Below are 25,141 nucleotides of genomic sequence, written 5' to 3'. Positions count from 1 at the left end.
ACACCCTAGTCCATGCTGGGTAAGGGAATCTTTGAGAAACAAACTCATCTTTTACTTGACTACTGCTCAGTTCCAGCTTCGTGCATGTACGTGCGTGTTTGCCTACTGTTTCTATGCAAAAACACGGAGCAGGGAAGGACCTCATCACGCTTGGGTGTGCACGGTGCCCCCAAAAAGAACACAACATAAAATGCAGGTCACTCTCTCCACTCTGGGTCTTTTAATTACAGTTCTTTACTCTTGAAGATAAATAGAAAGTTTTCACCACGGTGAAAGCTGGCATCACAACTGACATCTTTTTCCCTAGGTATCCAAAAGAAGAATGAAATGCAAAAGTGGTTATAATAACAACCTGCAAATAAGAATAATCACAGACCAAATCAAATAGCTGGGTCTAGAGACTTAGTATCGGCATGAGGAGCCTTGCTGAGTTTGCTTTGGATCTTTAAGTCTATCCCTCCTCTGCCTTCTACATGCTCTGGTGGCCACCCCTGCTGGCGCTCTCCACATCTTCCTGCCATTAGGAGCTGCAGCCTCTGATCACTCAGGTGGCAGAGAGGAGAAAATTGTGAAAGAGCCACCTCTGCAGTCTCTGGGCCAACAATCTCAAGTCCAAGAGAAAGTGTGACAGTTCCTTCTGGGAAGCATAATAGAGCATGAACTCTGGAGTTGATGCCACTCTGCCAGCTACTACTGGTATGACTGAAGAAAAATGACCACTTTAACTTCTATTAAAATTTATCTGTGTCTTGAGGCACCTGGGTAGCTCAGCTGGTTAAGCCTCTGACCTCGGCTCAGGTCATGATCTTGCAGTTCACAGGTTTGAGCCTACATTGGATTCTGTGCTGACAGCTCAGAGGCTGGAGTCTGCTTCAGATTCTGCGTCTCCTCTGTCTCTGCCCCTTCCCCACTCACGCTGTCTCTCACACTCTCAAAAATGAATAAACTTAAACAAAAATTTTAACTGATTTGTCTCTCATTATATGTTAACATTTTTCTTCTCTAAGCCTCAGTTTCCTGCAGTCTATTAACAGTAGTAGGAGCAGTGGCAGTAGTAATAATTACAAACACACTGACGACAGACTCGTACCTCGCTGGACTCCTGTAAGGATCAGATGAACGACAGGTGTAGAGTGTCCGGCACAGTGCCTGGCTAGCACTGTTTGAAGAGGTGCTAAGGGCGCACTGCAGCAAAAAGACAAGAAGACTTGTCGGGTGCAGCTTGTCTGAAGAGTGTTGTCTGGTCTGACCAAGAATGGAACCATCTTTTGAAATTACTTTCTCTGAGTCCCATGACCCCCATTCTGGAAATAAAAAAAAACAATACCCGCCTACCCCAGGGACCATGAGAATCAAATGAAACAGTAGGTAGAAGAGCATTTGAAAACTATAAATATAAAATGACAGTACCATTAGTTTAGCCTCCCCACAAGGCTACAGGCTGGTCCCATTCCAGACTAAGCATTACCAGCTGATATCTCTGCTTGCTGTCCCACGGACACAGAGTTCAGAGCTTTCTGAGCAGGAAAGGGGCTTCAGGTGTGCCTGGACTCAGTTGGTTAAGCATCCAACTCTTAGTTTCAGCTTCATTCATGGTACCACGGTTTGTGAGTTCAAGCCCGGCATCAGGCTTTACAGCTGACAGTGAGGAGCCTGCTTGAAATTCTCTCTCCTCCTCTCTGTCCTTCCCCCTGCTGGCTGGCTGGCTGGCTGTCTCTCTCTCTCCCCCTCTCTCTCTCAGAAAGAAAAAATATAGTAGCAGGAAAACAGCTCCAGCTAAAAGCATCTCTACTTTCCTATGGACTATACCTGGAGCTCCAGGTACACTCAGTAGAGATGAAAAGAAATGTCTGCTCAATAGAAATGTGTTTGCAGATCATGGGCAAGCTTCCAAAAAGATGCATCTAGGCGCAGAATGGCAACAATGGAATGAGGGAAACAGCCATCACACCCACAGCCCTCTGGCACTGAGCCAGCAGGTGTCTGCAGAGCTCAGCCCAGCAGTGCCCTTGGACCTGGCACAAGGGGCCAGTGGACTGCAGGCAAGCACATGCCTTCCAACCAAACTGACTTCCCTGAATTCTGTGTGCCTCTTTTTCTCATTATTAAGGCTCCTGGAAACACAGCCCCAACTAACTCTGGCAAGCCTCAGAGACAGAAATTAGTTTTTTAAAAGATGTATAGCCGAATAACTTTTAAACTGGAAACAGCCTTAAGCCCACAGGAGCAGGCATTTATGTTTTAAACTTCCCACTTTTCTTAGAGAGACTGCAGAATCTAAGGCAAGGTGCCAAAAACCTAAGATAATCTCTAACCAGGAAGCTTGATGGTCCTCGCACAGCTCTTGTTCACCAAGAGCAAGGCCCTCCCTACCCACAATGCTATAAGAGACCCAGGAAAAAAAGAAGGGAGGAAAAATACAAGTTTTGTCAAAGCAACCTCTAACCCTGGGATGCAGCTTGCTGGCCTTTTTTTGCCTCCTTTACCCTCAACCACAAGCAGAGAAGGAAAGGCTTTCACTAAAGGCCCAGCCTAACCCATGGGGTTAGAACAAGCCTACTATCCTAACTTGCGTTCACTGTATGTGTTGTGCTGTTCTCTGCCCTCCCAGCTACCTATCCTTTCTACCACCAAGAACCCTACACTAGAGCTTCACAGTCATGTGAGTGAAATAGGAACGCAACTAAAGACCCAATGCTTGAGGGCCCTTCCATTCTGATGATTTCTATCTCTCCCCTAAGGTGAAAGGAGTTTAATCTGGTCCCAAGATGACTCATTGGTGGCTCCTACACAGAGGATCCAGGGGAATATTGGATGGGCTGGATTCTAGAGTCAAACTGCCTGAGTTTAGTTCAAGTCCCAGCACTGTCACTTATTAGTTATGGGTCTTTGTACCATTACTAACCAAATTGAGTCTCGTTTATAAAATGCAAACTAGGGTAATACTAACACCCACTTCATAGGGCTTTCCATAAAGACAAAACAAATTAGCTGGCAGAAAGCAAGCCCCTGATAAATTGTTGGCCTGTATGCTAATCAGTGTTGAAGCTAATGAAACCATATTCTCAGCCCTGCTTTCTGAGGCCACGGTTTGAATTCTAAGATTAAACAGCATATATCTTTGGCTACATGGGAATGGAAAAAGAGAGAATCCAAACCTCAAAATGAAAACCACAAGCCCCACTCTGACATTTAAGGCCCTCCACAATCGACTCCCATCATTCCTTCCAAACAGACCTCCTGCTATGTTCCCGTACCAGTTCTCCAGGTCATCCCCCCTTTAAAAACACATCAAGCACTTATGTGCCATGTGCCATGCTAGGCATGGTTCCCCCATCTGGTCAACCCCATGCCTTTGCTCTTCTAGATTCTGACTGGCCTTCAAAACAGAGTTCAAGATTAAGCACATCGGGGCACCTGGCTGATTCAGTTAAATGTCCAACTCTTTTTTTTTTTTTTTTTTTAGTGTTTGTTTATTTTGAGAGAGAGAGAATCCCAAGCAGGTTCCGCATTGTCAGCCCAGAACCTGACACAGGGCTCGATCTCAGGAACTGTAAGATCATGATCTGAACCGAAATCAAGAGTTGGACGCTTAACCGACTGAGCCACCCAGGAGACCCTAAGCGTCTGACTCCAGATTTGGTTCAGGTCATGGTCTCATGGTCATGAGATCAAATTCCATACCCAGCACAGAGCCAGCCTAAAATTCTCTCTCTTGGGGCACCTCAGTGACTCAGTCAGTTGAGTGTCCGACTTCAGAGCAGGTCCTGATCCCAGGATTTCATAGCTCTGAGTTCCAGCCCTGCTTTGGGCTCACTGCTTCAGACCCTCTGTCCTCCCCTCTCTACCCCTCTCCCACTTGCGCCCTCTCTCAAAAATAAAAAATGAAAAAAAATTTTAAAAAGGATTCTCTCTGTCCCTCTCCTATGGGTTCACGCATGTGCATGCTCTCTACCTCTTTCTCTCAAAAAACAAAAACAAAAACAAACAAACGATGGAGCACATCCACACATCCACAAAGCTCTCCCTAGCTGCTCTAATCCACCAGGGCTTCCCCTTCTGACCTCTCTGAGGCTTTTATTTGGTATTCACCATATACTGATTATTTTATTATGTGTTATATTTTACACAAAATATGTTATATTTTACATACCTAAAGTACAAGTGATTCAAAGGAAGGGATGAATCTTAACATTCCTTTGTATGACTCTAACTGACTAGTACTGTGCTTTGCAGTTAGAAGGACTCAGTGAATATGTGATTTACTGGATGTCAGATATACACAACATTTCCTCCTCCTTATTCATTTAGCCAATAGGTTGTTCAAAAGGCATCTCTAATGCTAATCACATAGTTATGCTCAGTTTATGAAAACATACTGAGCTACACACTTCGTGTGCACATTTCTCTATGTAAACTGTATTTCAACAAAAATTTACCATTAAAGGAAGGCATCTGTACCTCTACCAGTAATCACTTGCCTCAGGTTGCTACAAAATTGGTAACTCTGCTATACCTTCAATTTTACTGTAATTCTCAGCAAAATTTTAACTGTGTATACAATTCAAAAAATGTATTTTACCAATGGCCTAGAAAAAGGAAGGTCATAACCAAAACTGATTCACTATCTAATACATCAAGATTATACAGAGTCATCAAAGTCACTACTTTCCCATGAAGTACCTTCTTCAGTTGTGTTTTTCAGTCTGTTCCAGGCATCAATGAAAACAGAAAACTCTGCTTCAAATTCACCAGGCATAATTATACCTCTTGTCATTAAAATATCACTTTAAAAAAAGGCACATTTTTAATCAAGCCATCTCTCTCTCTCTCTCCCCTACTACTTTTCAATTAAATTTTAATTAAGATCAGCTTTAATGTAGAGGCTAAAAGACAAATAACTTCTTGAATCATGAGACAAAATGAAACTGCTGACAGGCAGTGGGCAGTTCAAATTCACACCCGCATTTAAAAAAACAAAACAAAACAAAAAAAAACTAGCAACTTTCTCCCAAGGTATTTACAACAAGAGGGACATTCTGCTGTCCAATCCCATAAGCCAAGTTCTGCAAACTCAGCCTGTGCCTACAAATGACTCCTGGTGCGAGTCTACTGGATGGAGCCTTAACAGCTTCATACTGGCTTCTTAAGTACAGCACAGAGGAGAAGAGCACAGATGTAAAACCTGGCTCCTCCGCTTCCCGGCTACATGATGCTGTGCACATTATCTAATCACTCCGTACCTCATTTCATCAACTGTAAAATGGGACAAAATAAGCCTACCTACCTCAAAGGTGTGATTCAGTGACCTCATGAAATAGTACCCTTATTCACCGTTGTATCCTCTCACTGTTTAGCCCAGCATCTGGCCATAGTGCACACTCAGTGAATGGTAATTATTATGATCACTATCATCTCATCTGTAGGTGAATTCAACAGCCAAAACCAAGAGGCAAATCATTTTTCAACTCAATTGCACTCTTGTTGAGACTGGCCACTTCACAGAACTGGTCCAACAAATTCTTTCATGCAGCTCATTACGGAACAGACACAAAGCAAATTGCCACAAAATAGGGCAAATTAAGCTTCCCAATTTGTTAAATAACCCTGACTGGGAACACTAAGATGTTGATGTGAGGGATCTAATGCTCTTGCTGAAGCGACAACGTTCCAACCAAATCTTTTGTTTCTTCTTATCTCCAATCTCATACTCTGATGGCCTCCAGGAAGCACAGGTTGGTACTTTTCTTAAAGTTACACATTAAAATACCTGACTAGACAAAATTAATACCTCCTAAGCATCCATGCCTGGAATGTCACCTCTATCTACAAGATCTATTTATTTTATGATAAAGAACAAAAAGGGTTTCTTGAAATTTTTATTTAGGACAAGAAAAGAAATGCAATCTATGCATGTAACAAAATGAAGTGGGTTTAGACATCAGCATATTTGTTCTTTAGCCGTCTCACCAATGATCTTTAGTTAGGTACCTACGTCATGAGAATGTCTAGCACCAGTCTAGTAAAATGTAACATGGGCAAACATACTATGTATCTATAGTCAAATATTTTATTTCCTTGAAGAACATAAATACGTTTTGCATAAACATCACATTTCCTAAATTTTTTCCAAACTGAAGAGAATGAGGAAAAATAAATCCAAAAGAATATAATGAGCCTGCAACCTGTATTATGCAACTCACCTGCAGTGGCTACACAGGAACTCATCAGGGCAAACATGGCAATCACAGAGTAAGAAGCCATTTTGATTTCTCCAAAAGTGTGCCCCATGTAGTCACCCTCAGCCAACAGTTCTTCAGATCGTAGGTAGTCTTTGCAAATCCGAAGTGGCCTTAAAAATCCTTCTTTCCAATTTTCAAAATGCCTGTAAAAATAAACATATTCCAAGAAGAAAATTTAATGCAGAAACATCTTTCCAAAAACACACATTAAAGTGACAGGAAGAATTTTTAAGAGTGCCTCAGTGGCTCTGTCAGTTGAGCGTCTGACTCTTGATTTCAGCTCAGGCAATGATCTCACGGTTCAAGGGATGAAGCCCTACATCAACTGGGATTCTTTCTCTCTCTCTCTCTCTCTCTCTCTCTGCCCCTCCTGGGCACATGCATGCTCTCATTCTCTTTCTCAAACTCAATAAATAAACATTAAAAAAATGAACTTATAAAGAGTGTAAAATAGATTTATCTTAAAAGATGCCTAGACAGCACTCCAGGAAGCTGAAGTGGGGGTGCTAATTACCTAATACAGATTTTTAAAGCAAATATTTTTATAAAGAAATGCTTATTTTTGACACTTTTTAAAAAATAATCTCTCAACCCAATGTGGGGCTCAAACCAGCAACCCCGAGATCAAGAGTTGTATGCTCTACTGACTGAGCTGGCCAGGTGCCCCAGACACTTTAAATCTTTGATTTTATATAAAATTGTCAAGAGTACAGAAGAAAATCAAGGTGCACCTACAATAGAACATTACTGGTTATGTTGTGGCACTAAAGTAATCAATGACACGATATATGAATTTCCTAGTGTCAACAAGGAAACACAAATAACTCTGATCAGAGACTCAATCTAATGTTATAATGACAGAGTCATTACAAGTATCAAATTAAGATACATTTAGAACAAATCTGAAGAAAAAAAAGAACCATCAAAAGGAGAAATTCTCATGTCAACTGACAATATTTTAATGGGAGAAATGTCTTTCCCTGACTCTCTGGTTACTAGAGCACAGGATCCAGAGCCCCTTCTAATCTTATGCTAACCAAAGCTTGAATAACAAGTTTTATGGTGGTTTGTTTAACTTGAATACATCTCCTATGGCCCTAAAGATTACCTCATTTAGAAACACCAAATATATTCTCCAGCCCTGTATCCTTGAGCCTGGCACAACCCACAGAAGGTGTTCAATTCAACAAGCATTTATTGTGCACCTACTATGTTCCAGGCACTTTGTAAGGGCCTGATTCCTTCTTATCGGGAATAAAAGCTTTCCAACAACTTGCTAGAAGAACAAAGACCCTGCCTGATCTAGGTGCTAAGCAAGGCAATATCATGGAGTTTTCAGGAACCAGTTTGAATAGCTGGGGACTGCAGCCTTGTTACCGTCACCCCGGAAATAACTATCTACAGAACCAGTTTGCTACCTTCAGAGACAAAGCCAGTTTGGGGACTTGTAGATACAGTGCAAAAATATAAAAAGACAATGGCAAAATGAGTTTCTAATTAAGTGATCTTAGTTCACAGCATCAAGTGTTCAAGGAAAGACATTTAAAATAGCTCTTTTCAGTAGCAAACTAATTGCCTGTGAGAAGGAGGGAAAGAGGATGATTGGGGGAGAGGGGTGAGAGAGTACAGGAGCATTTTTTTTTTTCTCATGTAAGTTTTGTACCATTGGGGTTTTGCAAGTATTACCTATCCAAAAATAGTAGCAATAAAGTCCTAATATCAAAAAGAATTATTTATATATGCCTTAAAACTAAATTATTATATATGCAGGAGGTACTGTTGTTCAACTTTGATGTAACATAGTGATTAAAAAGAGGCACCTGGGTGGCTCAGTTGGTTAAGCATCCAACTCTTGATTCTGGCTCAGGTCATGATCTCCTGGTTAAGATGAAGCCTCAAAATTGAGCTCTGGGCTCACAGTTTGGAGCCTGCTTGGGATTCTCTCTCTTTGCCTTTCTCTCTGCTCCTCCCCTTCTTGTGCTTTCTCTCCCAAATACAAATGAATAAACTTAAAAAAAAAAAAAAGACAGTGATTAAAAGCCCAGTATGAATAGAATACGGATTATGATAACAGCTAAAAGCCTGCCTAGGTATGAATTTACTCTGTCACTTACCAAATGGGTTATGTTGGGCAGATTATTCTGCATGAATAAACCTATCATATGGGCTACTGTGAGGATTATATTAGTGTATGTGTGTGTAAAGCTTAGAACAGTGCAGAGCACATAATAAGCAATCAATAAATGCTACCCATGCATTCCTTTTGAGGTATATTTATACTTCAGTACAATGGAGAAATTCAGGTATGGATATCAATGTAATCTTTAGCTACTGTAAACCCAGTTCAATCTTTTGTTTACTGAAAAATGAACATTTTAACAGACAGAAAAAGAAGAGAAGCTAAAGAGTAGAATCACTAAAATAACAAACTTGCCAGTCAAGTAGGGGCACAAGTCATTAGTGATGCAATGGTCTGTCTCAAAACTGACTAAATTAGATAATTCTGGAAGCCATGAAATGGACTTCAATCATCCCCTGAAGTCCAACATTGCTGTGACTGTAATTCCACATCACCTCAGATGAAATGCAAGTCTCCTCCGTGTACTTCAAAAGTCAACGACTGCAAAGAGAATTTGTCCCTATTTTTTCCCTTCAAAAAAATTAAATTTGCTGAATGGATTAATAAAGAAAATCCTCTCAGGAAGAATACGCTATTTGAGCAAATGCTAAGTGTAACTTTTATGAAGCAAAACCCTTTAAGGAGATCTCCAAAGAAGATGGCTTCCCAGAGGGTTTTTACGGAGCACATAAACTATAACCAGCACAAGGCTTGTGGGAATATTTAATGAGTGTGTGTCACCCCCTATCCACAGCTGCAGAGGGTCCGTGGGACTGTGAGAATTAATCCAGGGGCTTAAACCAGGGCTGAATGAACCTGGGGAAAAGAAAGGCAAAAGGTTCTATTAAAAATTTAGACTGCAAATTGCTGACAAGAATATTGGGCAATTATTAAAATGCAGCAATTACAGATATAACAGAGCCAAGCTAAACAGTTTGATGCCCAAGGGCAAACCACAGCAAGTTTACACCGGATCTTAAAACATCTCCGAGGAAGTCCAAGACAAGTTGAAACTGCACACTCCTGCTTCTAACAAAGAGGGAGCTTTTCTTCTTGTAGCTTAAAAGTCCCTCCGTAATGTGACTTGTTCAAAAAGAAAATAAACAGCAAAGAGTTTTTGTCTAATCTTCTCAATGTGGTGACAGGATCCTAAGGCAGAGGAGAATAAAAAGGGAAGCAAGTCATTCCCATTCTGTGGAACTCCAATTTTGGCCAAGACTTGCACACATCAGCACCATAACATACAGTTTATGGATCAGTTCCTCACCTAGGACAATGATAGGTGATCAAGGCTTCAAATAATTGTAGATCTGAGGGGCGCCTGGATGGCTCAGTCAGTTAAGTATCAGACCTTGGCTCAGGTCATGGTCTCTTGGTCCGTGAGTTCAAGCCCTACAATGGGCTCTGTGCTGACAGCTGAGAGCCTGGAGCCTGCTTCAGATTCTGTCTCCCCCACTCTCTCTGCCCCTCCCTTGCTTGTTTTCTCTCTCTACTCAAAAACAAACATTTAAAAAAAATTTTTAAGTTGTAGATCTGAAATAAAACTGAGGAAATAAAAATTTCTCTTTTTTTCTATAAAGTTCTATCATATTCAATTTGTAAAGATCAGACTACCCACCCTGGTTTTTTAAACTCACTGAATCTCTTTTGACTTCATGAAGTAAATGCTTCTTTTGGAAATATAAATAAGGTACTCTGTGACCTTGCAAGAACAATGTGGGGGTCCACTCATCCTGTTCACATGTCAAAGTAATGTGTTCCATTCAAAGGGTCCCAGAACTTTTAGTATCTACAAATGAGGAGGAAATAATTCTGAGTGAGAGTTTAATGGATTTAAAGCACGCACGCACGTGCGCACACACATACACACACACACACGAATGTGATACTAATTTTTTTAAGTAGGCTTCATGCCCAGCACAGAGTCCAACATGGGGCTTGAACTCAGAACCTCAAGATCAAAACCTGAGCTGAGATCAAAAGGAGGACACTTAACCAAGTGGGCCACCCAGGCACCTTTAATTCTTCTAATTTCAGAGTTCCTCTGTTTCTGAGGCCATTAAACAGAGCATGCTGTCCCACATTGTCTGATGATCAAACAGCTCTGGCTATATCCACAAGATGATTCAAAATCAGAACTTATAATCACCTTGGAGTGGATTAATTTCTCAATTAAAGGAATTAGCATTCTGGAGATACATAATAGCTTTTAAAGGTGGAAGAGAGCAACACAATTTCAGTGATGAAGAAGAATATAGTCTCGAAGCCCACCACTTGCCCAAAATAACAGTTTCAAGACTATGAACCAGGTCTTCCCATGAGAGGCTCTACCCCCCAGATTCAGATCTGTCACCAAAAATGAGAAACCATTTTCTCCCCCTCAATTCTAAATCTCTGAAAACAGTTTTTCCAAGAGGGAGAAGCCCGACAGGGTTGTCATCAGACACTGGGACTTTCAGAGTGACATAAACCCTCTATACAAATCATTACTTATCTCAAACCATGACTTGACTTCAGGACTAAAGGTGGCAACTATGATAAATAAAGAATCCATGGTGATGCTGTATGACTCCATGTTCTCTGAAAATGCAAAGGGCAAGATGAAGCACAAACTTGTGCACTGTCATATCTTAACACTAAGACTTTTGAGCCCTCAATGCCTGAAGATCAACAAATCTGAAGATCTTCAAGACAGAGATATATTGAGTGGAATAAAAAACAATTACCATTCCCTAAACTCAGAGAGTAAATGACACCTGAGTTTCTGGTGCCTTAAACATGAAATTATTTTTTAACAAATCGTTAAAATGTTTCTGGTCAGCCATGTAAGTGAATTTTGGGGAGAAAAATATAGTGCTAAGTCTGCAAATGGTTAAAGAAAAGTTGGTAAAGGAATTGTTCTCCTGGTTATTCAACATGTTATTCAGGGGATTTAAAAAAAAAAAAAAAGGCACAGGATGGATGACATCAATATCTAGCTTGGCAGCTTATAAAAAGGGGTATACAGATATAGAACAGATACTGTTGTTTGTCTGATGACATTTGGATGCCCTTTAAGACCTATACACAGAGAAAGCAAAGCCACCTTACTGAATCACAATAGCAACTCTCAGATTTTTCTACTCTACAGAGAAACTAGTTAAGTCCAAATCCCCATTTTCAGATAGATTTGGCAAAAGGGGAAAAATTCTGGATTTGGATAAGAACTCTGGAATCGCATTCAAATACAATCAACATTCAACAAACACTTACTACTATGAGCCAGGGGCTGTTGAAGATGCCAAGGCTATAGCAGTGAGAAAAGGAACCAAAAATCCTGCCCTCATGGAGGGTATATTCTAGTAGAAGTGACACCATTTGTGACATTAGGTAAGAAGTTTAATTGCCTGAGCTTCATTTCTTCCTTCAGTAAGTCTTTAGTTATTGCTTACTCCGTGCCAGGCAATGGGAATATAAAAGCCAAGGAATGAGATATGTTCTGTGCCCTCATGGGCTTAAAGTCTGGTGGGATAAACCAATACATACTCACAAATTTGTAATTACACGCTATGGTAAGAGCTCTAAAGGAAAAGTATACACAACCTGAAGGATAAGTAGCGGTTTAAAAGGGTGAGGGATGACATTACAGGTACAGGAACTGTTAAAGGTCTCTGAGGCTGGAGGGAAAGAGGCTGCAAAGCCAAAAGGGAAAGGAGAGGAATAAGGTTCAAGAAAGGGTTTAAGCAAGGATGAAGTATGATCATTGGGTTAAGATTCCCCCAGTACAGGGGGGCCTGGCTGGATCAGTTGGTAGAGCTTGGAACTCTTGATCTGGGGGGCATGAATTCAAGCCCCATGCTAGGCACAGAGTTTACTTTTTTAAAAAGTCGGGGAAGGGGGCACCTGGGTGGCTCAGTTGGTTGAGTGTCCGACTTCAGTTCTGGTCATGATCTCATGGTTTGCAAGTTTGAGCCCTGCATCAGGCTTCCTGCTGTCAGCGCAGAGTCTGCTTAGACTCCTCTTTCCCCCTCTCTCTGCCCCTCCCCGGCTCACGCTCTCTCTCTCTCAAAAATAAACATTAGAAAAATAAAATAAAATCTTTAAAAAAAAAAAAAAGACTCTTAGAAGCAGATCACACAAGAGAATCAGAATGGAGACTCAGTTTCCTCATTTTTAAGAAGAAACTAACCTCCCCTAAATCACAGGGTCACTGCAAGAATCAAATAAGATTGTACATGTTCAATCTTAGATATCATGAGCGCTATCATTATTTGTCACAGCAGGCTATCTCTACCAAAGAGAATGAATCCTGAGGCCCAAGATTAAAGTCCCAACATTCTGTGGCTACCAGTGGCAGGAAAAAAGAATTACTTTTGAACTACCTTACGTGTGGGAAGGAATTCCACATGAAGATCTAATGGGAAGGGAGGGAGGAGGCACAGAGGTTACAAGATGTGCAGAGATGCTGGATTCTACTCTCCCTGGTACCTCCAGGGCCTGGCCCACCCTCATTCCTGACTGAGAGTATGACCAACACGTATCTGGCCCCAGAGTCCTTAGTTTCCTTGGGGCTGACCTTCAGCAGGTCCATAAAAGCCTGTCTATACCCAGCACAGAAGACCTCCCTGCCAGAGCAAAATACAGCAGAAAGGGGAGGCTGGGCATGGATATGCTTCACATTGCTATGAAAGACCATGTTTTATTCAAGTTCACAAAGTACAGATTTTTCAACCACTTCACATTTAATATTCTTGCATTCAAAGAGTTCTGTTGCTTATAATTTGAAGCTAATTAATAGAGAACTATACTCAGGGATTTCAAACCTGGCTTACCCAGACATGTTACACTGGATAGCCTCTACCACTCTCTTATCTGTAAAATGTTAATGACATCCTGATTGTAATATACAAGGTAGAATATGGGCATGGTACCTAAAACAATATCTGGCTGACACAATATATTTAAAAAGTATACACACACACACATACACACACACACACACACACACACACACACACGGGGTGCCTGGGTGGCTCAGGAGGTTAACTGTCCAACTTCAGCTCAAGTCATATCTTGCAGTCCATGAGTTTGAGCCCCGCATGGGGCGTCCATCTCTGTGCTGACAGCTCAAAGCCTGGAGCCTGCTTCGGATTCTGTGTTTCCCTCTCTCTGCCCCTCAGCTACTCACATGTGCTCGCTCTCCCTCAAAACTAAACATTAAAAAAAAAACTTTTTAAAAACAGTAGTGATTGAAGTTTTTACAGTTAAAATACCCTGAGACTTTCAAAACACCAAGCAAACTATTAGTGAGATAATATAGTTTATACCAAAAATCTGTATTAATTTTAAACATCATCATCATCTAGAATTTTAAAAAATATATCCATTACCATAAAATGGTGACTCCAAACTCAATACAAGATATGAGTCCTAAACATAGTCAGCATACTGCAAAGCTGCTCTAGAAAGGGTGCTAAAGCGACTGTCTCAACAACTCTGGTGTTAGTTTCAGGGATCTGGCCGCATGGCCCTCCTCAATTCTACCTTATGATTCCCAATTTAGCTGCAGGAGTTTAGCCGGAGGTTGAGAAACTCATGCTGGCAAAGTCACCAACCAAGCAGCCTGGAGTGAGGAATCAACTATCACCAAAAGAGCCTACTGAATCACGAAGCTGCAATTATTCCAGCAAAAGTCAGCACATCTGAGGATCAGGACACCCAGTCATCATCCTTTAGGACCTAGCAAGCACTGGGCCATTAAAAAACTTGGGGGAAGCTACATCTACTAGACCTCCATTAGGCTGTTTTGTAATTTAGTAATTTACTAAAATGTTTTATTCACATGTTTATTTATATTCACAGGGATTCTGCAAATAAACAAATTCAGAATAAATACTTCAGCAACAGACTATTCTATTCTGCTAATTACAAATTAGTGCATTTTTTTACTTTCACTGACTTCCAAGAAAACATTATTTCTCTTAAATGGGGGTAATCCCTTAATACACAACATTTCAATTATTTAACTGATTATTTGGTAAAGAAAGGGCTCAGCAGCTGAGGCATGTGAAACATTAGAAATTAAAATCCCTGAGTGGTCACCCACCGCCGTCAGGGATAAAAACCAAAACCCTTCGCACGACGGCTGGATGCTCCCTATTTAGTCTGACCTCATCCCCTTAACGCTCCAGCCACACCTGCCTCAATTCAGTCCCACGAAAGGGCCAACTGCTTGCTTTCAGAAGCAATGTTCCAACCCTGTCAGAACTCAATGACACTCCATAGTCTCCCTAACATGTCCACTTACTAACATCTTCAGGTCTCAACTCTGTGCATAAGCGTTACTTCTTTTAAAAACCCTTCTATGATTCCCTGAGATGAAGTCAAGCTTCATTCATACCTGGAATGTAGTTCAAGTCAACTCTGCAGATAGATGTTTATGTGATTATTTCCTTCCAGGTATGGCTTTCCTACATCTGTTCACTCCAGAAAGAAGGACTGCAGTCTCCCTGGTAGTGGCAGTAGTCTACCTACTCGGCATACAGTAGGCATCCAATGAAGGTATCAGAATGGGTAGCAAGTATCAAACACAGTTCTGTGCATTACAGTTAAAAAGATGGAAGGATGGTGAATTATCAAACCATTTCTCAATAGTAAACGATAAACCGACAAATAAGAGATGTGTATAAGAAAGAACCTATATCTCAGGCAGCTCCAAAGGAACAGGAAAAACAGGAATTCTGGCATCAACATGTTTTACAAGCTCAGACAAGTCACTCCATTCTGGGCTTTGATTTCTTCATCTCTAATATGAAGAGATTAAACAAGAAAATCTTTTATTCTATACCTTACTTATAGCTGTCATTATACCTACTAACAACTAATCCTGAATCCCTCCTATAAAATGAGACTTCAAACACACTTGTGGACATTTGAAATACATGGAGATGTAATGGCTAGCATGAATGACTTACAAAACTGGAAAGTACTAGCCAAGAAAAACATTCAATTTGACAACCTAAGTGTAAATAAAATACGAATACTATAGTAGTTATTTTTAATACAGAGCTTATATAAACAAAAGTTTTTTTTAAGTGTATTTATTTTGAGAGAGAGCATGTGAGTAGAGGAGGGACAGAGAGAGACAGAGAAAGAGAGAGAAAGAGAGAGAGAGAATACCAAGCAGGCTCCTCACTGTCAATGCAGAGCTCCACTCACAGGGTTTGATCCCACAAACGGTGAGATCATGACCTGAGCCAAAATCAAGAGTCAGATATTTAACCAAATGAGCCAACCGGGCGCCCCTCAACAAAACATACTTAAATCATTATTTTCTGAGCAGTGCAAGCACACACAAAACCTAAATTTTGTCAGATCCGCCCAATTTACCAAAACTGCCATTTTTACTCTATTCCTAAAACTCCAAGAACCCTACTCATCCCCTTTACCTCATTCCAAAAACCTTTCTGATTAATCCCATCCCACTGTGAACACAATATCCTTAACATTTTGTGGATAATTTGTTCCATGTTATCTTCTACTCAGAGCCAACCCAGAATGTTAGAAATAGATAACATCTACTCCAGCCCTCTAATTTCACAGATTAGCAAACCAGGAACTAGAAAGGCTCGGGGGACTGGCCCACCGTTACACAGCTAGTCTGCAGCACAGCCAAGACGCGTCCACATACTGCTCTGTAATTATTCTGCGGTTGTTCATGTTTTTACTCCACATTCCCCTTCCTGTTAGAGGCTAACACCCTGCTTTCCTCTTCCGACCCCACAAAATATCTCAGCTACCACCTACGGAGCACCTAGTGTGCTTTTCACAATTTCTCATTTCATCCTCTCAACCCCAGACTACTACTTTGATAGTGAGAAAAGTGAGGCTTCGAGAGGCTCAACAGCCCCAGGGTCACCAGCTACTACGCCCTGGCACCAGATTTTGAGCCCAGGTTTGTCTGACAAACAAGAGCTCTTCCTCTATGGATGCCAACCAGGCCCAGCACTGCCGTGGGCAGTCTGATTCAATCTGGCCTATGACAAGATATTTTGTTTTGAAACCAGAGAGGCAAGGCTCAATGGGCAGTTTTACTTTACTTCATTCATTCACTAAATAAACATTTATTAGCCCCTAATACGTGTCAGGCACGAGTTCAGGAAGCCAGGGACACGGCAATGAACTAAACATGGCACTGTTTTCATGGAGCGTACCTTCGCATGGAGGAGAAAGACAACGAACTTGTAATGTGTCAAATGATGGAAGTCCTATGAAAGAAAAATAAAGCAGGTTAAGGAGAAGAGGCGCTGAGAGGAGGGGTATTATTTTAGGCACAGGGTGGTCACGGAAGTTGTGATATTGTGATTTATAATGAGAAATATACATCTGGTCTTAGTCCCCCGTTTCTGGCACAAAGTTCCTAAAATCTTTGGAATTTCCTAAGTGATGACAGGGATAGAGGTGTCTTTTGTTGTGTTAATGCGGTGACTGCTGGACCAACCGTCAGCATGGAGGCTGCTTACCAAGAGAACCAACAGGTCACTATCGGGTTGAACCTTTCAGTTCTTTTTCAGAGAAGGACTCAACTGCCAATGGCCAAAGATTTTATCAACCATGCCTATGTAACAAAGCGTTTTTAAAAACCCAAAAGGATGGAGTTTGGAGACTGGGGAAAGTGCCTTGCCCAGGGGAACATGGAGACTCCATGCCCTTTTTCCATACCTTGCCCTGTGTATCACTCCTGTCTGGCTGTTCTTGAGTTACATCCTTTTACAATAAACCAGAAATCTAGTAAGTAAAATGTTTTTCTGAGTTCTGTGAACAGCTCTAGGAAATTAATCAAATCCAAGGAGGGCGTGGTGGGAACCTCCAATCTATAGCCTAGGCTTGTGACTGGCCAAGCAAAGGGCAGTCCTGTGGTGCTGTGGAATCGAATGTTATCTCTCCAGGTAGAGAGTAAGTAGTGTCAGAATTGGTGATGTGTGGGAAGACAGTCCCCCTACCACATAGGAACTGGTTACCAGAAATCTTTTTAAAGGACTTCTCAGATGAGGTGACGTTTGAGCACAGGGACAGAGCAGGACAGAGCAAGAAAGAGCTATGACAGTATCTGAAAGAAAAGCATCACAGATAGTGCAGTTAGTAAATATGAAGTGCATGCTTGATGTTGCTGGAGCAGATTACATACAGCAGAGTGCAAAGTGTTGGGGACGCCCCCCACCCCCACCCCCAGGCCTCTCTAGGTTCAAATCCCTGCCCTGCCTCTACCTAGCAGTGGAACTGTGGGCAACTTCCTAAATACCTCGAAGTCTCATCCACAACATAGAAATAATGATTCTAGGGGCGCCTGGGTGGCTCAGTCAGCTAAGCATCCGACTTTGGTTCAGGTCATGATCTCACAGTTCATGGGTCCGAGCCCCTCATCGGGCTCTGTGCTGACAGCTCGGAGCCTGGAGCCTGCTTCAGATTCTGTGTCTTCCTCTCTCTCTGACCCTCCCCCACTTGTGCTCTGCTTCTCTTTGTCTCTCAAAACTAAATAAATGTATAAAAAAAAATTTTTTTTAAGAAATTATGATTCTATTTTCCTAAGGGGGCTGTTATTAGAATTAAGTAAATTAGTAACATGTAAAGCACTTGATACTCAGTATGTTCCTAGGGTTCAGGAAATGGTAGTTATGATTTTTAACCAGGTCATTGATAACATCTCCATCAAGACAATTTATTTTCAATTTGATAGTTTTGAATCCAAGGGTTAAATTATGCTGTTAGCTTTGTACATGGCCAATGACTTCCTCCTAAGCCTTTAACTTCCTTAGCTGGACTTCCTGTCCTGATGAGGACTCTGTAGGAACCATACTGATGCTATCACAAGAATAGGAGGAGGGGCACCTGCATGGCTCAGTCAGCTGATTGGTTGATCAGTTGATGGTTGATCCTCAGACTCTTGGTTTCAGCTGAGGTCATATTCTCACGGTTAGGGAGTTTAAGCCCCACGACAGGCTCATCACTGAGAGTACAGAGCTTGCTTGTGATTCTCTCTCTCTCCCCCCCTCTCTCTCTCTGCCCCTCCCCTGCATGTTCTCTCTCTCCAAAATGAATTAATAAACCTAAAAAAAAAAAAAGAGCAAGAGGAAAATCACTGTTAAACTAATACAAATTATGCTCTTCACTCAACATAACCCCTACCCACAAAGAATCGGATGCTTCTTCAGAACTGTGATCTACTGTCCCTTGGATTTAAGTCACTGGTTTCATAAAACAGATCCCACCAGTCTTAACTCCTCACTAGCATCACTGACAGAAGAAGGTGGTAATTTCAGCTGCAATCCTGTCTTGAGAAGGGTTAAAACTTCTCTTCAAAATGAAGATGGTAATTTAACTTAAAAAAAAAAAAAACAAAAAACAACCTTTCTCCATTGTCCTTTTGGCCTAAACTTAACTTTCTTTTCAAAGAAATTAGAACATCAAAGCAAATTCAAGAGTCATCTGGCCTGGCCGTCTCCAGACTATTCCTTAGAGCGCACCCCAAAGCAACTCAGGAAGGTATGGTGAATGGCCCTGTGGATGGGCCCAGAGCCAGGGGAAGATGTCAGGGCCGCAGGGAAATTCTGCTCCTCTGCCCTATACCCTCTCCCCCTGCTCTTTTCTTTAATGCTATGTTTACTTTTCATCTATGCAGCCCAATGGGTTAAAGGGCAAATCACAGGCAGAGAGAAACCACAGCAAGCCCAAGCCTGTGAGAGGTAAACTGGGAGTCTTCCCAAACCACTTGTAAGGCTGGGGAGAGCCCACCAATTGCTGTTTTCCGTCAATTAAAAAGAGGTCAATGTTCTAGTATGACAAGTCTTGAATGAAGCATTTTAAACATCAGATTCTCCTCCTAGACAAATCAGATCTGATAGTTTTCCCTTTGAAATGCCTTAAGTGTACATTTAACTGGAGGTATAAGAAATCCACAAAATCTTTTCATTGATCTATTCATCTAACAAATATTTATCAAGTGCCTGCTCCATGCCAGCACTGTGCCAGGTACAGGGATTCAATACAGAACAAAACATACAAAAATCCCTGCCCTTATGGAGCTTACCTTCTAATCAGAGGAGACAAATTATAAACAAAATATATAACTGTATATGAGACAGAGATAAATGCCAAGTAAGAAAACAAAGCAGAGAAGAAAGAAAGGAAATACTTGGGGTCTCTGGTTTGGTTTGTTGCTTTGTTTGGGGTATGGATATCTGAGAGGAAAACATACCAAGCAAAGTAAACAGCACATACAAAGGTCCTGAAACAGCATGTCTGGCATGGTTATGGAACAGCGAGCAGGCCAAGCAGCTGGAGCACAGTGAGCGAACCAGAGGGCACATGAGTGAGGTCAAAAAGGTAACAGGCAAGGGAGTGGTGGCTGGTTGTGTGGAGCTTTACATTGTAAGGACTCTGGCTTTTACTCGAAGATAGGAAAATCAGAGTGTTGTAAGCAGAGAAATGACAGGATCTGACTTGGGCTTCATCAAGGCCATTCTGGCTGTTGGGTGGAATATATTGCAGACAAAAAAGGAAGCACTACTCCCCAGCCATGTGATCTTGGGCAGGGCACCTAACCTCCCTGTTCTCCTCTTTAAAGGGACTTAAAGAGGATTATTTCTAACCCATGCTCTAACCCTAAACTCTATGATTCTGAGTTTATTTCCTTTGCATTTTCCGTATGGTTACAGTCATATCCACCGTAAGCTTCACCTCTCCCCAAACCTTTAACTGAAGTGGAACTGAGTTGAAGAATTCAATGTAATATATATTATATACCAAACCCATGCTACACTCCTAGGATACAGAGATGATAAGACTTGATAATGCTCTAGAAAAGTCCATAATCTGACAGAGAAAGAAAATAAGTTCTCCAGATGTAGCTGTAAAATAAAGTAAAGAAGACGCAACCAAGCACCTGCCAGGAAGAGCCATGTGTAGCTTCACCACAGACGCTGACAACATAGATAGCGCGCCTGGATGAGTAAGCAAGAGACCACCAGAGAAAGGAAGGGAGGATATGTTAGAGGAGAGACAAGTACAAAAAGCAAAGGAGCATGAGAGCACCTGGCATGCTCTGGAATCCACAAGGACTCTGGTATGGGCAGAGAGAGGTTTAGGGAGAAGGAGGAGAAATGGCTTGAAAAAGTGTCCTGAGGCTACATTGTTAATAACCAGACATCTCCTGCCAAGGATAATGGAAGGCAAGTGACTTCTGAAATGCAAGAAAAGGAGCACCTGGGTGGCTGTCATTTAAGCATCTGACTTTAGCTCAGGTCATGATCTCATAGTTCGTGAGTTTGAGCCCTGCATCGGGCTCTGTGCTAACAGTTCAGAGCCTCAAGCCTGCTTCGGATTCTGTCTCCCTGTCTCTGCCCCTCCCCGACTCATGCTCTGCATCACTCAAAATAAATTAAAAAAAAACAAAACATTAAAATGCAAGAAAAGATGGGGTGCCTGGGTGGCTCAGTCAGTTAAATGTCCCACGCCTGATTTCAGCTCAGGTCATGATCTCATGGTTTGTGAAATTGAACACACAACGGGCTCAGTGCTGACAGCACAGAGCCTAGGGGATTATGTCTCTCTACCTCTCTTTCTACCCCTCTCCAGCTTTTGCATGTGCACACATGCTTTCTCTCTCAAGCTCTCAGAATAAATTAACTTAAAAATAAAATAAAATGCAAGAAATGAAAACATGGATCTGTGTTTTAGAAGGGACCAACCAAAATAAATGAACAGGTGGAGACAGAGATGCTGAAGCCAGGAAAACCACCTGGAAGATCACTGGAGCAGTGCAGGTGAGATGCTGATTTGGAAAGGGAGAAGATAATGTCAACTGAGATGTGCTAAAGGTAAGCCACGGTGACTGGGAAGTAAGCAAAAGGAAGTTTAGTGTGCCTGAGGTTCGTTCCCTGGTAACTGGTGCCAGTTACTGACAACAGGAAATAAAGGATGGAGACTGAAGACCACAGAGAAATAGTAGGTTGGATTTCGGGCGTGGTTTTAGCAGAAAGACCTACAGAACCATCAGGTAGCTGCTGGAAATAAGGGTAGGAAATATAAAACTGAAAGTTACTGGCAGAGACCTGGCCATTGAGGCATGGAAATATGAGCAACTATATGCAAACTGAGAAGAGAAGGGAAAGGGAAAATAAAAAACCTCGGAGAATGCCAACACATAGGAAACAAGCACTGGAAAGGCAACCTGAAGAGAGATCGAGAAGGTGGGGGGGAAACCAGAAGAAGTAGCTCCAAGGAAACTAAGGTGATAAAAGGTGGGGAGAAAGACAAGAGTTAAGCAGCAAAAGCCCCAGAGAGAGGACAATGCAGACGCCGACTGAAAGCAAGCACAAGTTTCGCACTTTGCACCTTTTCTAGCACCCTGTCTTGGTATGGTAGGTGTGGGAGCCTGACCGAGGACTTCAACGGGAGGTGAGAAAAAATGAGCCAATAGCCAAACGCCACTAGCCCGAACAAACTATGTTGTTACCAAAGATTCTGTAGCATTAGGAAAGTTTTATTCAACACTCTGTGGAGGTGTAAGGTGTGAGAAACAGGAACTAAGATCTGCTGGGGGTGATCTTCCGGGGGCAAGGAGATTTCTTAGTTAACACCTGGGTCTCACAGGACCACTAATCCTGAAACTAGCCACAGGCACTTTGAAGGGCTAGGTGCTTCTGACAAGTGCTGAGGACACTACATGCAGCCATGCATCATCCGGCTTCCAGTTAGGCTTCTCAGACCAGCATCCCTAGCCTTTCTTCACCAGCAGAATAATGCTCAGCTGCAGGGACCACACTTCCATTCAAGTATGGTAAAACGTGTACCAAAAATCCACAGTGCCAACTACCTGGTATGATGGTGGGAGCCCAGAGCATGGCACCATTCAGACTGGAAAAGGCTCTACCAGAAATACCCGGTGTTCTGGGACCAAACCCCTTGGTGTCAGCAGCAGCTGTGTGACTACTCTTCCGTTCGCTCTGTGAGAAACAAAAAGGACCCGAAGGAGGAGTCTTTAATCCCCAAATTATGCTTCACTTCCAACATACAGCACCTGAGAAAATTCTGAAAGCCAACCAGAAAGACTAACAGATTTTTGTAAATGTTCATCTATAGTCCTTCCTCCTGTACCCTCTACAAAAAAGCAACCCAACCCCCAAAAGATCATTTTTCTTGGCGTAATTTCCCTATTTTTGTGATATATAATTGGAAACAGACTGCTTTTTCCTGGCTTCAGAGAACAGGATCTTTGGGGTTACAGGAGTTGCCAACTTCAGGACCTCAGCCTTAGCAAAGTTTCTTTCGCAAACCTTTTACCTATATACCTACTTAAAATATGTACGAATTCCAAAGAAAACACTTGAAGTGCTCATTATTATACAAAAGTGAATTTTGTCCTAAGGAATTAGATGCTACCTTCCCCCTTTCTACCTGGTTAAACTAAACGGAATCCTGCTTTGTGTGCAGTTGTCTCCCATTTGAACATCACCAAAGGCCCTACACCCAGCAAGGCGTCTAAATGGGTACCTTCTGGAACTTTTTAAAAGAATTTAGTAGGACTTGTTCTACAGGAAACTCCTTGTTTGCCCACACACTGAATGAAATTAAAATCTTGAATATCTTAGAAAGCAACCACTCTAACAATGAAATAAAGATACCACAAACTGAAAAAGGCATAAACACAAAGTAAGTATGAAATGTATCAAAAGGAGGTCATCCTTCGTCAGGCTCCAAACAAAAACATCATGGAATCAATGGTTATGCGACAATTGTCAAATTGTCATGGATGAGTATGATGGATTCAAAAGAAAAAGACAGGAGTGCCTTCACAAAGTTGGTTGTTATCTTAAATATCTTTTTTTGTGACTCAGATGGTATATTATGAATACACGAGAAGTAACAATCTCTATAAAATATAAGAAAGCTAAGGAATGTCTGCTCAGAAAGGCTTTGACAAAAAGAGACCAGCAACAGTACACATGCCAATTTAGAAGATCAGAAACTTCTCCCACACACATAGGGAAGACCTTACAATGTAATAATGCAAAATGTATGTAATGAGTCAATGGTGCTTTCCCTTAAAGTTGAAGTTAATTTGCCAGCCAACTGTACAAAGTCTAATATAACAAAAGGAGACAATTATTCTTTATGGACACTCAGAAGAGAGGTTTGTGTTTGTGTTTGAGTATGTTTTGTTTTAAAGGAAAAACAGAAAAGAGATCACTTATAACAACACAGGCAATACCACACAAAAGTATTTGGGTATCACATTGGNCAAATATGGGGGGTGGGGGTGGGGTGGAGGGGAAGCCACATTCTGCTCCAGCAATCGTCATACAGTGAATTATGAAATGAAATTTGCAAACAGACACCAGTGTATTTTTGCATCCAATGACCAATTTCATACTGTCAAAACACATAAATCACTATAAATGCTAACAGAATTATACTCTCAAAAGGGAATCTTTTCACATACCAAATTTAAATTAAGTATTCATCAAGTTTCCATGAATAAGAATAAACAAAGAAATCCAAAGTTCTGCTAGCCGGTCCACCTGGTTTATGTGGTGTTCTTATCCATCAGTGGTGGTTAGTCATCATACCTGTAAAACTGCAGACCTTCTCTCACAGAGCAATCCAATCAACAGGAAAGCTCAAGGACTAGTATCCATAAAGACTGTTTACTAAAGATCATTTTTTTCAAGGACTAATCAACTTAAATGTGTTTTTACAAATGTTCCATCTGCAATTTCACACAAAATCCTGACCTTCAGCATGTACCAGGGAAATGAATTATGTACTTGGAAGGACAAACAAGCAGGTGCTTCTTCCTCCGCAAACAGCAGCCTACTCTGACCCAGTTTCCCCTGGAGTCCAGTGTCCAAAAGATACGGAAAGTATATGCTTCTATATTATCATCCTTTTTCATATAGATAGAGCTTGCATTTTAGATTTTATTTTAAATTATTACTGTGGCAACAATTTAACAGTAAATCCTAAATATGAACTTTGCCATGCTCTACTCTTATTCAGAGTCCTCTTCCCATTCTTTAAGAAGCTTTCAGCACAAACACTAGTGTTAATCTTTTTTTCCCCCTATAATTACCTTCAGCAGGAGATATCAGGATGGACTAAGAGCATGACTCTAGGGCTCCTGTTTCAGACCTTCAATAATAATTTCAATTTAAAAAGATACCGTCCCTTATAAAGATGCCCTTAGTTGTCTTTCTAGAAGTCTTGATGGTTGGCCTAGGAAACTAAAGAATAAAAAAAAAAGTGTAAGGTCCAAATGCGAGTGGCCTCATGCAGAATTTTAACAAATATGGTTTCAAACACTAAATGTCATACACATCTTGGTTGGGATAAAAATCATTCCTCTCTATGAAAGAAGGAAAATTGCTTGGAAATGTGTCCTAAATGTTAAGCAAGGACTTTGCAAACAGAGAAAATAAAGCTCAATGTCAGTTACCAAACACATGTTCTATTTCAAAAAGGTACAGAAATGGACAGAACCCAGGAAAAAGACCTAGATCATTTTTTATAAAGTCATTCCAAACTGTGTTATTTTAGCTTGACTGGAAACCAAACAAATTAAGAGACAATGCTATATCATTCCAAGTATTAACTCTGAAGATGTACCAGAGAAATTACTACCATGGATCTTGGTGCAGTTATTTTCTTCCAAAGCTACAACAGCTCTCACTGAAACTAAAGGCTGTTACTTGTGAAAGGCTAGTTTTTCATATGACCTCAAATTACTTTTACATTCCAGTATTGC

At 41.3% G+C, this 25,141-nt stretch overlaps 1 protein-coding gene across 3 annotated transcripts in view; it reads right to left on the bottom strand.

Annotated features, from left to right (window-relative positions):
* The window catches only part of TGFBR3 (transforming growth factor beta receptor 3), a 204,047-nt gene extending 179,559 nt beyond the window's left edge, over nt 1-24,488 (bottom strand). The window contains exons 1-2 of one of the 3 annotated variants that reach the window (XM_077746098.1): nt 24,470-24,488; nt 6,204-6,385 (exon numbers count right to left, since the gene is read on the bottom strand). In XM_077746098.1, the coding sequence (XP_077602224.1) occupies nt 6,204-6,291 (88 nt within the window). In that variant the 5' untranslated portion in view covers nt 6,292-6,385; nt 24,470-24,488. Of the gene's footprint in view, nt 1-6,203; nt 6,386-8,062; nt 8,209-16,553; nt 16,593-24,469 lie in introns of those variants that run through there. The other 2 variants (XM_077746096.1, XM_077746097.1) reach the window with 2 other exon arrangements.
* Nucleotides 24,489-25,141: the final 653 nt, after the last annotated feature.

Source organism: Crocuta crocuta, unplaced genomic scaffold (genome assembly GCF_008692635.1).
Source record: "Crocuta crocuta isolate KB4526 unplaced genomic scaffold, BGI_CrCroc_1.0 scaffold48, whole genome shotgun sequence".
NCBI lineage: Eukaryota > Metazoa > Chordata > Mammalia > Carnivora > Hyaenidae > Crocuta > Crocuta crocuta.
This window is presented reverse-complemented; position numbering and strand designations above follow the sequence as displayed.